General features: G+C 50.6%; 1 protein-coding gene across 10 annotated transcripts in view; it reads left to right on the top strand.

Annotated features, from left to right (window-relative positions):
* The window catches only part of TNS1 (tensin 1), a 216245-nt gene that overhangs the window by 17258 nt on the left and 180615 nt on the right, over nt 1–18372 (top strand). For all 10 annotated transcript variants that reach the window (XM_070386865.1, XM_070386851.1, XM_070386857.1 and 7 more), the window contains one exon: nt 9395–9432. In XM_070386865.1, coding sequence (XP_070242966.1) covers nt 9395–9432 — 38 coding nt within the window. The remainder of the gene's footprint in view (nt 1–9394; nt 9433–18372) is intronic.

The raw sequence follows: 18372 nt of genomic DNA on the forward strand, positions 1-18372 counted from the left end.
CAAGACTGCCATCCAGCCTTGAGTGGGGCCCGGACTTAAGAGCCCTCCCCTTCTTCGTCAGCTTGCAAGGTGAGGGCTGTCACCTGCAGTGTCCCCGAGAGTGGGATGTACCTGGGGAAGATGCTTCAGCCCTTAATGGGACAAGTCCACCTAGATGCCCTCACTAGCTGGGTTTGGGGAAACCTTGTTTCAGGATTTCTCCTCTTTCCTGGGAATCCCAGCTTCCAGCCTGTGTCCCAGTCACTCCTTGGAGTCACTGGAAGCAGCCTGGTCAAGTGGGAAGACACTGGGTTCTAGTCCTGGCTTCCTCTTGCCTGGCTGTGTGACCTTGAGTGAGACGCTTAACCTCTCTGGGCCTAGTTTTCCTGGTTCTCCAAACGAGGGGTTGCACTAGATCTGAGGCTCTAAACTGAGTTCCAGAGGAACTATAAGGTTCTTCAGGGCCTGAGAAGGTGGGAAAAAGGGGGAAATCAAGGGTAGGCTTAAGGACCTGGGGCCCTGGAACCTCTGCCCACTTTACTTGGAGCAGCCCTGGTTTCAAGAGTTAAATATATCAGCGAGCAGAATGGTGGTGGTCCTGCATTTGATTCAGACATCCTAGATTCAAATCCCAACTTTTACTAGTGAGAACAGCTTGCTTCATCTTTCTGTGCCTCTGTTACCTAACCTTTCAAATAAGACACACAGCAAACCTTCCTCCTTGAGTTACTGTGGGAATTACCTGAGACAATATATGTAAAGTGCTCAGAACAGATCCTGGCACATAACAAGCATTCAATAAATGCCAACCAATATCATTGACTGCAGCCACTAAATTAAAAGACGCTTGTTCCTTGAAAGAAAAGCTATGGCAAACCTAGACAGCATATTCAAAAGCACAGACATCACTCTGCTGACAAAGGTCTGTCTAGTCAAACCTATGGTTTTTCTAGTAGTCATGGACGGACGTGAGAGTTGGACCATGAAGAAGGCTGAATGCCGAAGAACTGAAGCTTTCAAACTGTGGTGCCAGAGAAGACTTTTGAGAGTCCCGTGGACTGCAAGGAGATCCAACCAGTCAATCCTAAAGGAGATCAACCCTGAATATTCATTGGAAGGACTGATGATGAAGCTGAAGCTCCAATACTTTGGTTACCTGATGTGGAGAGCCAACTGATTGGAAAAGACCCTGATGCTGGGAAAAACTGAAGGCAGGAGAAGGGGGTGACAGAGGATAAGATGGTTGGATGGCATCACCGACTCAATGGACATGAGTTTGAGCACACTCTGGGAGATAGTGAAGGACACGGAGGCCTGGCGTGCTGCAGTTCATGCAGTTGCAAAGAGTCGGATACGACTTAGTGATTGAACAATATCATTGAGGGGGCTTCTCTGGTGGCTCAGTGGTAAAGATTCCACCTGCCAATTCAGGAGACATGGGTTAAAGCCCTGGGTGAGGAAGATCCCCTGGAGAAGGAAATGGCAACCCACTCCAGTATTCTTACCTGGGAAATTTCCATGGACAGAGGAACCTGGTGCGCTAGAGTCCTTGGGATTCAAAAGAGACAGACATGACTTAGCAGTTAAACAACATCATTGAGATTCCATGTAAGAGTCCAGCTGCATCAAGAGTTTGGCTACAAAAACAAAAACCACTGGATGGGGTGACCTAGAAGGTTTCTTCTTGCTTCAACTTCAGAGCCACACCATACGCACTCCCCCTACCACCCCAAGTCATCTTGCATTAGGGTTCTCCAGAGAAGCAGAACTAATAAGGTAGGTAGGTAGGTAGGTAGATATTTATTGTCACGAATTGGCTCACATGATTGTAGAGGCTTGGCAAGTCCAACATCTGCAGGGCAGACAGTCAGGTTGGAGACCCAGGGGAGAGTTACCGTTCAAGTCTAAAAGCCGGCAGAATTCCTTCTCTCTTGGGGAGCTCAGTCTCTGCCTTTCAAGCCTTCAACTGATTGGATGAGGCCCACCCATATTATGGCCGGCAGTGTGCTTCACTCACAATCTACTGAAAGCTGACACCTAATATAAACCATCACACACCTCCAGGCCACGCCACAGAAATAAGCAAGGCAGGGAAGAGCTGTGAGGCCTGGTGGGCAGGAGGCAGGTTTCTGCCGGCTGGGGAAGGAGCAGAGGCCTGCCGGGCACGCAGGCGTTTTATCGCCGGGGTCAGGTGCACACCGAGGCTCTGCGCTCATTTTCCGACCCGAGGCCAGGAGGAAAAGGCCATTTAGATCCCAACAATGTTGGCTTCCTGTGTTCCCAAGAGGCAGGAAGCCACCCCAGGACAGAGTCCAGGCCGCCCAGTGAGGCAGAGTCAGCCAAGGGCTGGGGTTGGGGTGCTCCTCCCCACAGGTGACCTACAGACCCCTCCCCACTCCGAGGCTTTTGGCTCCATCTCAGGCTCTATTGTGAAGGGGCAGTGTTGACACCCACTGGCCGAGATGGGGCTTCTGGGCTCCATGGAGCTTTGGTTTGACAGGGTCCCTCCCCAGAGGTCCTCATCTTGCAGGGTCCCTGGCCTTCTGTGGGTGTGCTCAGGTGGCGTTGATCCTGAGATGCGTGTCCAGGATATCTGAGGGGTGCTAGGAGGGGGAGGTTGGAGTTCTGCCCTTGTTCCCCTAGAACAGGGGTCAGAGATGCAGGGGACTTTAAAGCAGGCAAGTGAGTGTGGACAGGTCATGGTGGGGCCACCAAGTATCCAGAGAGAGCTGCTCTGTTGCATGGCACTCCAGCTGAGAGAAGAAGCCTTTGTATTTTAAACATTGAGGCAGTTAATGAAGACAAGGGCCCAGGCCCAATCTGCCCTGGAGGCTGCTAGTTGGCTGCCTCATTTTCTGAGCAGAAGTCTGAGACTCAGAGAGGGGAGTGACTTGCTTTGGGTCACACAGCTGTAATAGCAGTCAGGACTAGAACCCAGTTCTCCTGACTCAGAGTTTTTCCATCTAATATCACAAAGGTGATGGAGATGCTGCTGGTCCAACTAACCCTTATACAGAACAACCTCTGGGCTGGCCAGGTATATTAACTTATTTAGTTCTCACAACAACTCTGTGAGGTCGATGCTTTTATTACCCCCATTTTAGAAATGAGGAGATGAAGGGTCAGAGTGGTTAAGTAACTTGTCCCAGATCACAGAGCTGGTGCATGACCTGCGTCTGAGCTGAGTCAGTCTACATGCAGCCAGGTAGGAAAGTGGGTAGATAGAAAGCAGGAGCCCTGGGGGAGTAGGTGAGGATAAATCAACTCCTTCAGCGCTCTCACCCTTTGCCAGGCTTGATCGTAGGTGGTGTTTGCCCTGAAGCACTTAGGAAGACTGACTGTGGTCCCCACCTGCCTTCTCCCCGCAGGGGGTGGAGCTGAAGAGTGAAGCTCCCTACCCTCACTTGCATGTTTTCCATTGCTTCAGAATGTCAGCCCTGGTCCCAAGGGTTTAGGCTGCAGAGAATCCTTCCAGTTTGAAATTTACTCCACATTTATTGAGCCTCATCTATGCCAGACCCAGTACTAGGGGAAGGGGCAGGACACAAAGCTACAGAGTTAAAAAGGACCTCCCTTTCTGTCTTAAAACAGTTGAATGTGGGGGAGAACAAATAATAACGGAATGCTTAGTCCTCCAAGGTGATAAGAGCTTTGTTGTGGGTTGAGGATTCTTGGAGCACAGAGGAGAGAGGGACCATCTTTGAATGCTTTATTATCCAGGGTGAGCATTTTGAACTGGGCCTTGAAGGATGTATGGGAGTTCACCATTCCAGACATAAGCCTTGTTGACTCAGAGTCTGTGGAGTTTGGTGTGGCAGGGACAGATCTCTTTATGGGCAGTGGCTGGAGGTGGAGGCAAGACGTAGGCTTAATAAGTGTGTTGAGCTGGACAGAGGGTTCTAAGCAGGGGTGTGATATGATCAGTTTGTTCCTTGGAATGGCCTGTGACTCAGTGAATTGAAGGGAGACAAGGCTGGAGGGGGAATGTGGCCCAGGGAAGGATAATTGGTCGGAACTGGTACAGTGGTAGAAAAGGAGGTGTGAGACTCAGCAGCCTCTTTGGATGACTGACTGCTTGGTAAGGTAATGAAAGGGAAGAAGGAATTACAGAGAGGAATATACATATACTCAGGGAGCGAGGAAGGACCCAAAGGATGGCCTCTAGTACTAGTTCTCAGCGTCAGCCTTTGGCCTCTTGCTTTCTGAAGGATCCTGTGCTCTGGTATCTGTATTAGTTAGCTGTAGCTGTGTAACAAATCACCCTAAGTCTTAGCAGTTTACATCAAGTACAAAATTATTCTCTCACATAGATTCTGTGGGTCAGGGATTCATAAGTAGGGCCTCACCCACATACCTGGGTGGTTTGGACTTGGGTGTCTCATAAAGTTACTGTCAAGATAGCTGGGGCTGTAGTCATCAGAGGGCCTGATGGAGTAAAGATCCACTTCCAAGGTGGTTCAGTTGTGTGCCAGTCAACCTGGTGCTGGCTGGCAGCAGGAGGACTCAGTTGTTCCCCACACGGCCCCCGCATCGGGCTGAGTGTCCTCATGACACAGTGACTGGCTTCCCCGAGAGTGAGCAATCCAGGAGACAAAGGCTGATAACTTAGCTTCAGAGGTTATACACTATCTTTTCTATAATATACGATTGGTCTATAAACCAGTTCATCGTGTGAGGGGACTGCAGAAGGGTGTGCTTACTGGGAGGTGATTCACACTGGGGCCACCTTGGAGGCTGCCTGCTGCGGTTCCCTTTCTGTGACCCATTTGAACGCATCATTGATCAGAGAAGTGAGAAGCCAGCTGATCAGCATATTTCAAATTACAGCAGGAGGGATGCAAGTTGGAGAGTAGGAATACTGCCCTATGGGAGAATACCGGAGACAGGTGACCAAGATTGTAAAGGCGCCTTCCCTGGAGGGGGCTCGGGGCAAGAGGATTTCCTTGGGTTTGGGAGCAGGTGCTTCTTAAGGCATAAAAATTCATCTGTGGGGGCTTGACCACACTGGGGCTGCCTGGAACGTGCCACTTGAATTCCATTTGCCAAGCTTTTGTCTTTTGAGCTGGAGGCTGGGGAGGTATTTCTTTGCTCCCCACTGTAGAGCTTTCAAGGACAAGCTCTTTGCATTCCAGCACGTAGGGAGCACTCAGCACATTGTACTGCAATTGCCCAACGATTTCCCCATCTGCCCTCCACTCAAGGGCATTTACTGAGTGTCTGCCCACTGTGTGACAGGCAGGGCTGCCCTGTATAGTCATGCAGGCCGCTCAGTGCCGAGGGTGCCTGCCCAAGAGAGTCCTGGAATTAGTCTGTGCCTTGTTCACCAAGCCATGCATCCAGGCACAGGGCTGGGCCCACCTGGAGAAAGGACATCTTTGTGCCATTCCCACAAAGACAAGGTTGTCAGTGTCCTGGGGGCTGGGCTGCCCAGAGGGTGGGACTTTTTCTAAAAGATGTTGTTTGGCACCGTGTGCTTGTAGCACACACTGATCTAGCTGCTGGGGATACAGGGTGAACAAGACAGACATGTTCCCTGCCCTCATCAGTCTAGTGTGGGGAGGTGTACTATATACAGGTAAGCAGGAATTCCCCAAGATGACTTCAGATTGTGAGCTGTGCTAAGAGGATTTTTATCAGGGTACTGCTAAGAAAGAATAACGGGGAGCCTACTGTAATTTGAGTGGTCATGGAAAGACTCTTTGGAAGAGATAGCTTTCAGTGGATTCTAGAAGTAGAAGATGGATGTGGATCAGTGAACAGTGGAGAGCTGGGGTGAGGAAGAGCCTTCCAGGCAGTGAGGACAGCAAGTGCAAAGGCCCTGAGGTAGGAAAGAGCCTGATGCACGCTGTGAACATCAGGAGTATGAAGTCTGATGCTGGAAGAAGATGGAGTCCTGGCTCTCACTGTGCTTCCAGTGTCTAGACTGGGCTTGGAGGCCTGGAGTGGACCCTTAGGGATGTCTTTAAAATTTTTTAACTTACTGTTTTTGGCTATTCTGGGTCTTCACTGCTGCACAGGCTTTTCTCTAATTGTGGCGAGCAGGGGCTATTCTTCGTTGTGGTGCGCAGGCTTCTCTTGTTGTGGAGCACAGGCTCTAGGGCATTTGGGCTTCAGTAGCTGTGGCTCTAGAGCACAGGCTCAGTAGTTGTGGCACACGGGCTTAGATGCCTGAGGCATGTGTGATCTTCCCGGATCATGGATTGAACCTGTGTCTCCTGCATTGGCAGAATTCTTTACCACTGAGCCCATCAGGGTAGCCCTTGAGTTCATGCTCAGTTGCTCAGTCATGTCTGACCCTTTGCGACAACAGGCACTGCAGTCCTCCAGGTTCCTCTGTCCATGGGGTTCTCCAGGCAAGAATACTGGAGTGGGTTGTCATTTGCTTTTCCAGGGGAATCTTCCAAACCCAGGGATTGAACCCACATCTCTTGTGTCTCCTGCATAGGCAGGCAGATTCTTTACCACTGAGCCACCTGGGAAGCCTGGGGAGGGAAGCCCTACGGAATGCCTTTTTGATTGACTGTGAGATGCTGTAGGGAGGGTTGCTGCTGCTGCTGCTGCTAAGTCGCTTCAGTCGTGTCCGACTCTGTGCGACCCCAGAGACGGCAGCCCACCAGGCTCCCCCTGTCCCTGGGATTCTCCAGGCGAGAACACTGGAGTGGGTTGCCATTTCCTTCTCCAATGCATGAAAGTGAAAAGTGAAAGTGAAGTCGCTCAGTCTTGTCCAACTCCTAGTGACCCCACGGACTGCAGCCTACCAGGCTCCTCCGTCCTTGGGATTTTCCAGGCAAGAGTACTGGAGTGGGGTGCCATTGCCTTCTCCATAGGGAGGGTTATGGCTCAGGAAAAGACTAAGTGTTGGGTGGGGATGATTAAATGGGTGTGTGTGTTAGTTGCTCAGTCATATCTGACTCTTGGACTGTAGACCCAGGACCCCATGAACTGTAGCCTGCCAGGCTCCTCTGTGTGGAATTTCCCAGTCATGAATACTGGAGTGGATTGCCATTTCCTTCTCCAGGAGACCTTCCGGACCCAGGAATTGAACCCAGGTCTCCTGCATTGCAGGTAGATGCTTTACCATGTGAACCACCAGGGAAGCCCGATTAAATGGGGATGCACATAAATTCCAGGGGAGATCTTCAGTCAGGTCAATGCAGCAAACATTTATTAAGCCTCTACTCTGTACTAGGCACCACCGTGTCACATATGTGTGTGTGTGTACGTGTTTAAGAGAAAGAGACAGACAGAGAGGGAGAGACAGGGAGACGGAGAGAGAGAGGAGGTCCCTTCCTTGAAGGAGCCAGCAAGTGTAGGAAGAAAGATGGTCAGGAGAAGCACACTCTGTGGTGATGGCTTCAAGGAGGAGGGAACAGTGTCTGGAGAGGCCTCCAGAGGGCCCCAGCACTTATTCTTGTTGTAGTTGTTCAGACGCTAAGTCGTATCTGACTTTGTGATCCCATGGACTGTAGCACGCCAGGCTTCCCTGTCCTTCACTATCTCCCGGAGTTTGCTCAAATTCATGTCCATTGAATTATTATTCTTGAAGACCTGGCATTTGACTAGCAGAGGAGGAGGAGAGCTCCTTGGGTCAAGAGGCACTGGCCCAATGGGCGCCTGCCTGGCTGGAAGGGCCTTCAAAGCTCAGGCCACATGGCCTGAGGCTTTCTCAATTCCACATTCCAAGGCCAGGAAAGGAGGCTCAGGGATGGGAATGGGAAGGCTGCTGGTGTCAGAGTGGAAACACCCTCTGGAGGGGGTTGCCACTTGGGGTGGTGAGGGTGGGACCACTGAGAAAGAAGCAGAAAGGCTAGAAGGGTGGGCATGACTTGACTTGGGTGGCTGGGGGTGGAGAAGTCCCCGAGCTGGATTGTGTGACTGGTGGGGTCAGGAAAGCTTTGCTTAGCACTGGCTGAGTCACAGGCCTGAGCTGTGGCCAGAACTGGGTTCTGGGAGAACAAGGTCTGGCCAAGGTCACATCGCAGACTCCGCCCAGTGTCCTCCAGCTTCTGCCCCACCCCCTACTACCGCAGACAAACCAGAAGCTTTCATGTGAGGAGCCATGGAGGCTTTATTGACAGCTCTGGGCCTTCATGTGTGCCTCGGTCTCCCCTCTGCACTTCGCTGGGGATCTGTTTGGCATGAGGTTGGAAAGGGGTGGGTAACTACAGATTCGGGCTTCTTTGGTGACTCAGCGGTGAAGAATCCGCCTGCCAATACAGGAGACCTGGGTTCGATCCTTGGATTGGGAAGATCCCCTGGAGAAGGAAGTGGCAATCCATTCCAGTATTCTCGCCTAGGAAATCCCACAGATAGAGGAGCCTTGGGGGGCTGCAGTCCTTGAGGTTGCAAAGAGTTGGATGTGACTTAGCAACTAAACAACAACAAAACTATGGATCCAGGAGGAAAGGCAGCTGACTGAAACCAGGGCTGTGAGGATCTGGGGTCAGGGTGGCCCCTGGCTCCACGGCCCAGCTGCCTTTGCAGGCCTAAGTGCGTGCAGCAGCTCAGCTCGGGAGACCCCTCACCCCATCTCTGGGACCTGGTGGGAGGGGACTACCAAATCCTGGGTGGAGGGCCCTGGGGGTAGGGCGGGCAGGGCTGGGACATTCCAGGCTGAGGGAACCCCACAGGAAATTTGATTCCAACTTCTGGTAGTGGGAGGGCAGAGCAAGTCCTGGTGTGTGTGTGTGTGTGTGTGTGTGCGCACGCGCATGTATGTGTGAGCGTGTGTGTGTCTGTGTGTGTTTCAACTCACATGTGTTTTCTCATAAACTTTGTGAGTTTGTGTCCACAGTCTGTCAGCCTGTACTCTGAGGGTCTCCCATGAAATTGTGTGTGGCTTGCCAGTGGGTGTGTGAGGCTGGCTGTGTGTGCTGCGTGTGCACGTATGCTGAGTGTCCGTGTGTAAGTGGTTATTGGTGTCTGTGGGTGTCAATGTGTATGTGTGCGTGCACAGGCCCTCTCCTGGACCGCGAATTGGGTCTGTATGTCTCTTTGCCGGAATGAGAGTGATGTGGTTCTGGGGTGCCGCCTGCTGCCTCGTGTGTAAGGGGAGACGGTCCTCTTATTCCTGGCTCGGCTGGCAAGGGGCCTGGGTGGCCAGGACCCAGCCACAGAGTGGGTCCCCTCGTCTCCCGCTGCTCCTCCCAACTTCCCGCGCCCGCCCGAGGGGCTCTAGGCGACGGGGGCCTCGGCGCCTCCTGGGCCGCGGGTCCGCAGTCCCGGGCGTTCCCGCCCCGCAGGCCCCGGGGAGCCACGGCAGCCCCCCGCCCCCTCCTCTCTCCGTCCCTCCTTCCCTCCGTCCCTCCTTCCCTCCCGAGCGCGGGTTGCGGGCGGGGGTGGGAGGAGATTTCGCCGAAGTTTCCATTTCATACCTCGCGGCTAAACTTTCTTTCTGTGTCTCGCCTTCTTGCAGTCTGCAGCTTCTCCTGTCATCGGAAATGCCAGGCCAAGGTAAGGGGGCTGCGGGCCGCCCGGTCCCGTGGGGGACTGGAGGGCCGGACGGGCTTGGGGTCCCGGGACGGGAGCGGGGGCGCCGGCGGGCCGGGGGCGGTGCCCCGATCGTCCCCTCCTTCTCTCTTTGTTTATGCAAAGCTCCTGGGCCCCTGAGCGGACTCGGGTCAAGGTGAAGGCGAGGACTGGGGGCGGGGGGCTGCGAGCGGGGGATGGGGGCGCGATGCGCAGGCTCGGCGGCTGCTGGGGGGTGGCTGGCGGAGACCGAGCTCCGGGGGCAGGGCCTTTGAAGGTATTTCCCCTTAATTCTCCAGGGGGTGGTATGGAGGGGCAGAGGGATGCTTTACAATCATCCCGTGGGCCGCGCGTGGAGCTCTAGTCGGCCGGATTTGGCGGGATGGGGGTCACAGCCACAGGACCGCGAGGGCGGGAGCAGGGGATAGGTAGGGGGAGGAGGGGTGAGGTGGAAAAAGGTCAGAGCTCAGGGTCGCGACCTCTGGGCCTGGAACCTCCTGAGCGACCATCCTACTCTATTGGCGGTGTCCCACTTTTCGCCCTCGGTTTCCTCATCAGTGTTGCCTGGCTGGTCTTGGGGGAGAGAAAAACCAGAGGCAGGAAGACCAGAGGGTTTGCTTCGTCCTGATTGGCCGAGCTGGCTGATCCCCGGGCTGGCTGTATCCTCTCAGGCCCTGGCAGAAGAGTGATGGATCACCCGTGGCAGCCTTCTGGAGTCATGGGGGTGGGGGCGACACCAGGCTGGATTATGATGGATTACTTGGGAAGGAAATTGTTCTGTCAGATGCGCCCAGCTTTCTGGAGCTGGAAATGCCCTGCCTTAACTTTCCTAGGCAGCCAGTCTGCGTGCCTTCCTCCATTATTGTTAATATCCTCCCTGCCCTCTAACCCCTCCCTTTGCCATTCACCCTTGATCTTTTAGGAAGGAGTTCAGGGAATGGAAGGAGGAGGAAAGATGCTTCAAAAAGGAACTTTGAGCAGCGGAAGCCCAGCAGAGCATCTTCTGCTCTGCTTCTTATTAGCTGGGTAAACTTCTCTGAGCCTCTGTTTCATTTTTAAGGATGTGGGAATAAGAAAAGGCATTGACGAGGATGAGATGGGATAATACGTGTGATGCCCAGCGCAGTTCCTGAGACACAACAGGTGCTCAAAACATAGCGGGTAATTGATGATTATCAGTTGGTAGCTCTGAGGGCCAAGGGTTACCTTGTAGAAAGGTGACACTTGTAGACCTTGTAGACTCAGCAGGTCTCTCTGAGAGGGGACCCACTTCCTCCTGAGGGACTTTTGCTCAGGCCTTGCTGAGGGCTGTTGTCCTCTTCATCTGGAAACTCCAGGCTCTCCCAGCACAAGTGTCAAAGGCCTGGCTTGTTCTTGCCATCTGGATGGTTTCTGCCTCTTCTGTTGTCTTCTGCTTTTCTGACCCCCTCAGCCTTTTCACTCCAGGTGGGGAGTGAGTTTTTGCTTCTCCTTCCATCTCCTTCCTTGATCTCTTCATTTAGAGCAGAGTTTTCCCACTCTTAATCCCAGAACTTTCTGGTGTTTTTGCTCCTCCCCAATATGCCCCCTCCTTCCTGCACGTGTTTCTTTCAATGACAGTGGACACTTACAGTGCTGTAGGCCTTAGAAAGCACTTCAATGCATTATCGATACTGTTCTTTTAATTCTATCAGAGGATAAAACAGGCTGAAAGATCCTATGGTTTTACAAATAAGGAAACCGAGGCACCCAAAGGTTGAATGACTTTCCCAAGGTCTCCCAGTATAAACCCTCACCCACCTCTGTCTCCGGGCCCTTGTACTTCCTTCTAAACTTCCCCTCCTTGCCTATGGGCAGACATTCCTTGGTCCCTAGCTGCCCCTCCCTCTTTGCCATCCATCTCTTGCAGTTGTGGATGTAGTCAGAGAGGAGAAGGGGATGAATGCACAGTGAAGGGTCTGAGCAGGCTAATGGTGGTGGCTGGGGGGTCGGGGGGGAGTGTTCTGGAGAGGCTGAGAAGTATGATAGAAGATGGCTTCTTGTTGTACAGCTGCCTCCTGTGTGGAGGCAGAGGGATGACAAAGATGACTTCTGGGGGTGGTGTGCAGCCTGCTTGGCACTTCTCATATATGCTGGGAGTCAGAATATACCAGGCTGCAGCAGCCCTGCTCTGCCCAGCCAAAGAGGCCAACGTGGAGGGGAGAGGTGGACTGCCAGGGCAGCAGCCAGCCGGCCGGACAGATGGGCCTTTTGTAGGATTTTCCTCTGTAGGAAATGGGACCCACTGGTGCTGTGAGCTCCACCCAGCTGGCAAGCCTCTCCCCTAAAACCACAGTTCTTACTACCACCCTGCTGTTTCCTTTTGCTGGGAAAGGGTGATGTGAGCCCCAGAACACACAGCAGAGCTCTGTACTCCAGCTTTTATAACCAGATCAACTTGGAGGTCATCTCATCCATCCCCCTGCCTCTAGACAGGATTCATTAAATCAGTGTTTTTTGAGCTCTTTCCATGTGCCAGACATTGTTGTAGGTGAACAAGACCAAGAAAGCCTTTGCCCTCATGGGACTGACATTCGAACATGGGAGACAGATGATAAATAGGCAACCAAGTTATGAAGGAAATGAGCTAGAGTGGAGGTTAGAGGATGATTAGGCTAAGTGTCCCAGGGAGACTCCTCCAAGGGAGTGTTGTGTGAGGTGAGACCCAAATGATGTTACATGATGATTTGAGAGACGGAAAGAGCCAGTACAAAGTTCCAGAGGTGAGCTGAGCTTGTCACACTTCAAAGAGGGCTGTGTAGAGTAGAGAGCGCTGGAGAGGAGAGAGCTGGAGGGTTTTGAGCAGCAAAGACATAAGCCGCACTTCACTTGGAGAAGGCCATTCTCACCTTGAGCCGGCAAAAGGGCAGGAGCAGGGAGATGGGCCGAGGCGGCTGACGTTGCCCACGTGAGAGTGGCTGGCAGTATAGTCCCTGGTGCTTGAGGGAAAGACGGTGAGAAGGGACCAGACCTGGGGTGCATGGTGGGCCAGAGCCCAGAGCCTGGCTAGTAGAGGGGGTGTTGGCTGTGAGAGATAGAATGGGATGACTCCCAGGTTTTTGGCCGGAGTCACCGGGTACACGTGGTTCCATTTACTGAGACAGATGAAGTGTATGAGAAACTTCCAGTGAAGAGGGTGCTGGGATGTCTGCTTTGTTTGGTCTCTTGTTTCACAGTTCCTTTCCCACGCACTGGGGAATTCTTGCTGACGTTGATCCTCCTCTGTCCTCTCAAATTCAGCTCAGTCTGGCCACCCCTCTAGTAAGTGGCTGGCTCTGGATGCCTAAACATTCTTTCTCTCAGGCTGTTCCTGCAACATGAACCCAGGACTCTGAGAGGTGCCCTGTTATTTATAGTCACAATACAATGTAACAAGTTACCCTCAAATTTAGTAGCTTAAAGCAGCCAACACACAGTTTCTATGGGTCAGAAACTTGGGGGTGGCTTGGTGGGATTTGGTTCTAGCCTGGGGTCTCTCCTGGGGTGGCAGTCCAGATGTCAGCTGGCGCTATAGTTGTCTGAAGGCCTGATGGACTGGATCTGTTCCAGGATGGTTTACTCTTGTGGCTAACAAGTTGGGGCTGGCTTTTGGCAGGAGGTATCAGTTTTTTGCTACACAGACATCTCCGTAGGACTGCTTGAGTACCCTCACAACATGGCAGTAGCTGCCTCAGAGTGGGTGAATCAAGAACATAAGGCGGAAGCCTTGAGTCTTGGAAGACGAACACCGTTTCTGCGATATGCTGTTAGTTAATGCAAGTCAGTCGCATTGAGAGGAACTTCCCTGGTGGCTCAGACGATAAAGAATCCAATTGCAATGCAGGAGACCGGGGTTTGATCCCTGGGTCGAGAAGATTCCCTAGAAAAGGGAATGGCTAACCACTCCAGTATTCTTGCCTGGAGAATCCCATGGACAGAAGAGCTTGGTGAGCTACAGTCCTTGGGATCACAAAGAGTCGGATACAACTGAGCAACTACCACTTTAGCCCCACTGAGTGTGGGAAGGGCCTTGGAGACAAGAATCATTGAGACCATTTGGAGGCTGACTTCCACAGATTTCCAGGAAGAGAGCAAAACTGATCTGGCTTTTGGAAGGTCTCAAGAGTGGTGGGAAGGGCAAGACATAGGAATTAGACTTACCTGGATTTGAACTCTACCTCTGCTGCCTTCCAGCTGTGTCAGCTGGGTTATAGAGGATTAGGTGCCCATTGGCACATAGTAGGCATCTTCTCCTTTCTTGGAACCATAGGCAAAAATAGAAAAAAGCCCGTATATTCTGTGCCTCATTCTTTGCAAATTGGAGCTGTTTGAGAGGAAATGCTGGAAGAGGGGCCCTAGTGCTCAGCTCAGAGTAGACTGAGCTGTTTATTACACTTAGAACTGTTGAGAGATATGATGCGCCCTCAACTTGTAGAATAGTGCCTGTTTGGTAGTAGAGGTTCCATGAAGAAATAAAGGAGTGGAATAAAGGAATGTTGAGAAACAAGAAGTTCCTATGTAGCGAGAGGCTGAGGGAGTAGATGAAAGCAGAAAAGAAGGAGCAGAAAAACCATTTTAAAACCCCTTCAAAATGCTCTCCTACCACTTGACACAAAGATGCTGCAAATAAAGAATTCCCTGGTGGTCCAGTGGTTAGGACTTGGTGTTTTCACTGCATGGGCCTGGGTTTGATATCTGACTGGGAACTAAGATCCTGTAAGCTGTATGGTACAGCCAATAGAAGAGAGAGAGAAAAAAAAAAAAGATGCTCCAAATAATAAATCTAGTCATTTACATTTTCTAGTTGGGATACAACTCACATATCATCAACTGATAAATTTGTACATGTTTATAACCAGATCAAGAGCTAGAACATTTCTAGCACCCCAGAAGCAGTCCTTATGCCCCCCTCCAATCAGTATCCCCCAAAGGTAATTGCTAGTCTTACTTATAACATCAGAGATTAGTATTGCCTGTTTATGAACTTCATATAAATTGAATTATGCAGTATGTTTACTTTTGTGTCTGGCTTATTTCACTCAGCATTATGTCCGGGAGGCTCATTTGTGTTCTAGTGAGTTGCGGTGGTTCATTCTTTTTTTATTGCTATGTTGTATTCCAGTAGGTGAATAAACCACAATTTATTTATCCATTCCATTGTGTATTGCCTTTTGGGTTATCTCCAATTTGGAACTATAATGAACAGACCTACTACGAACATTTAATCACCTGTATCTACACTGAACTTTGTAATGCACAAAACATTTTCCCTCACCCTCTCAGTCCTAAGAGGTGGGCAGAGCTCATGGGAGCCCCATTTTATAGATCTGTTGTTGAGGCTCAGGGAGGGTCTTGGCTAAGGGCACTTTGATGTCAGTAGCTTTCTGGTACTGCCCTGGGAAAAATGGGTGGGAAGCAGGTGAGAAGGGAAGTGAGTTGAGAGCGAGCCAGAGAAACGGAGACAAATAGAGAGAAGGGGCTGATTCAGGCACTGGCATTTCATCGTGGTTCCTGGAAGCCCCACTCTCTAGTTGCCCCTCCAAATCTCTTTTTTAAAAAAGCTAGTTCCATTAAAAAAGAATATTTATTTTTGGCTTTGCAGCGTCTTAGTTGGGGGTCTTAGTTTCAGCCTGGGGTTAGTTGCTCTGTGGCATGTGGAATCTTGGCTTCCAGACCAGGGATCGAACAAATTCCCTGGTCCTGCCTAGACCCCCCAGACTCCCTGCGCTGCCGCCCCTCACCCCGCCTTCCCCCGATAAATTTCTCCAGGGGAGCAAATTGTGAGTTTCCCTTAGTCCCCACCCTTAAGTCTCATAGGGGTCCTCGTCTTTCCCCATTGTTTCTCTCAGTTGAGGATTTAAAATGAATGGCCCAGGATTTGTCTTCCACTTTTATTTGAGCACGTGCACAGTGTGTATATACACAGTAGATTTTCTTCTGTTTTGCTTTTCTCCTCACTCGCCTGCTATAGGGTTCCACAGTCTCCATATACATTTGTTCATTTATGTATTTATTTAATATTTTAAAGGAGATTTTACATTTTCGGTTGGTTTTCTTTTTATTTGTCATTTTAAACATAGTTTGTCTTTTAAAAATTTATTTGTAAAATATTAGTGTATGATATACAATGTTGTGTTAGTTTCTGCTGTATAACAGCTATATGTATACGTATATCCCCTCCCTCTTGAGCCTCTCTCCCATCCGCCCCACTCTTCTAGGTCATCACAGAGCACCCAGCTGAGCTCCTTGTGCTATACAGCAGCTTCCCACTAGCTATCTGTTTTACACGTGGTAGTGTATGTATTCACATACATACTCTCCCAATTTGTCCCACCCTCCCCTTCCCACCAGGCTGGTTGGTTTACAGAAAAGTTGCAAAGATAACACAGAGTTCCTGTGCAGCCCACACCCAGGTTCCCCTAATCTGGATACAGTGTTTGAGAAAGCCTCTTTTGACTCCTGATCTGCCCCCTTGTTTTGAAAGCAGTTCTAGCAGACAAGAGTGGCTCCTTCCAGCAAAATGCTGGTTGTCCATTCCGGGTCTGATAAGAATTCAAAGAGCCAGGTAGCTGCAGAGCAGGCAAATTGCTGGGACCCACACCTCAGCCTCCAGGCAGTCCCTTCTCACCTTGCTTCCTTTACCTTCTGCCCTTGGGCTTCCCTGGTGGCTCAGATGGTAAAAGCGTCTGCCTACAATGTGGGAGACCTGGGTTTGATCCCTGGGTCAGGAAGATCCCTGGAGAAGGAAATGGCAACCCACTCAAATACTCTTGCCTGGAAAATCCCATGGACGGAGGAGCCTGATAGGCTATAGTCCATGGGGTCGCAAAGAGTCGGACACGACTGAGCCACTTCACTTCATCCTTGGGCTTCGTTGGTGGCTCAGTGGTAAAGAATCCGCCTCCCAGTGCAGGAGACCCTGGTTTGATCCCTGGGTTGGGAAGATTCCCTGGAGAAGGAAATGGCAACCCACTCTAGTATTCTTGCCTGGGAAATCCCACAAACAGGAGTCTGGCGGGCGGCAGCCCACGGGGTCGCAAAGAGTTGGACACTACTGAGCAACCAAACAACAACAATAACACCCTCTTCCCAGCCCTGGCTCCTCGTTTCCCTCTGCACCAGGGGCATGAAGGGAGGAGGCTGCAGCAATGACTTGGTCCCCTCCCCTGTACCAGAGGGGTTTAAATCCCATCCTTTAAGCTTGAAAGGAAAGGAAATCCTATAATTAACCCTCATCTTTCAGTCACATTATTCAATCACATTACATAGCACCTTTCCTGCTCTCTCATAAACACACCTGCAGCCTCCCTGCGCAGTTGTTGGAGACTTGCTGTGTTTTCCTGCTACTGAGATAGCAGGATAGCAGGAGGAGGTTCATGGCTCTAAGACCCATCGATTGCTCTGAGAGCAGTGAGTGTTTTGGACTCGGAAACAGACTGTTGAGTTTAAATGTCTTCTACATTAACAACTGGCTGTGTGACCCTGTCAAGGGTTTTAACCTCTCTGAGCTCCAGTTTCCTCATCTGTAACATGGATTATAATAGGACCTGACTTGTAGGGCTCTGTGATACCTGGACTAAAATACCAAGCTCAAAATAAGTGGTCAAAATGTTGCTAATATTTATTTTGTATTCTTCTTGCTGCTTCTAACTCTGTTGTTGTTTTGTAGCTAAATAGTGTCTGGCTCTTTGCAACCCCATGGACTGTAGGCAGCCACCCTTCCCAGGCTTCTCTGTCCATGAGATTCCCAGGCAAGAATACTGGAGTAGGTTGCCATTTCCTTCTCCAGGGGCTTTTCCTGGCCCTGGGATCAAACCCCATCTCCTGCGTTAGCAGGTGAATTCTTTACCATTGTGCCACCTGGGAAGCAGAGAGTGAATTCCCTGGTGGTCCAGGGATTAGAACTCTGGGCTTCCACTGCAGGGGCAGAAAAAAAAAGTGGGGAGAATTTGAGGGACCAACCAAGGTTGCTGAGGGCACCGGTGTCAGGCAAGACTAGATGCTGACATGTGTTTGGCTTCTCTTTTCCCTCTCCACTGTCAAGGAAGAATGAGGAAACAGATGTCAGCAAATATAATTTGTCTTTTGCTTACTTGCTTGCCTCAGGGCACCGAGACCTGTAGTCATGGTTCCAGATCTTGTCTGTACTTTAGGATCACTGGGGTGCTTTAAAGATAGTGCTACCTGGGTCCTCCTCCCCAGGGAATCTGATTTAATTGGTTTGGGGCATGATCCGGGCATTGGGGTTTTTGAAAGTAGCCGCCAGAGTTGGGAGTGTAAAATGGGGCAACCATTTTGGAAAGCCGTTGACCATTCCCTAAAAAGTTAAACATGCATTTGCCTTATAACCCAGCAATTCCACTCCAAGATATTAACCCAAGAGAAATGAAAACACGTCCCTTGCACATAAATTCTTAGCAGCTTTATTCATAATAGTCCCAAACTGGAAAAACTCAATTAGTCAACAACAGCTGAATGGACAAATCGTGACGTAAAGTTCCCGTGGAATACTACTCGGTAATAAAAACGAATGAACTCTTATTATGCGCAGCATCGCTGATGAATCTCAAAAACACTGGGCTTAGTGAAAGAAGCCAGACACAAATGGAAAAAACGGTTCCATTTTTATGAAATTCTTAACAAGGCAAAACTCTCATGACAAAAAGCAGAGTGGTACTTTTCTGGATCTGGGGGGTGGTGGGAAGATTGTTTCCAAAAGCGTGTGAGGGAACTTTTTTTTGGACGGTATATAGATGTCCTTTATCTCGATTGTGGTGGTCGTGCTTACCCAGAGTACGTATTTGTCAAATTCACTGAACTATATTCTTAAAAGGGATGCCTTTATTGTATATAAATTATGTCAATAAAGTTGATTTAAATAAGTTTCCCAGCTGAGTCCACTGTGCAGCCAGTCTGGAGAATCGCTGG

The sequence above is a fragment of the Bos mutus genome, chromosome 2 (assembly GCF_027580195.1).
Source record: "Bos mutus isolate GX-2022 chromosome 2, NWIPB_WYAK_1.1, whole genome shotgun sequence".
NCBI classification, from domain to species: Eukaryota; Metazoa; Chordata; class Mammalia; order Artiodactyla; family Bovidae; genus Bos; species Bos mutus.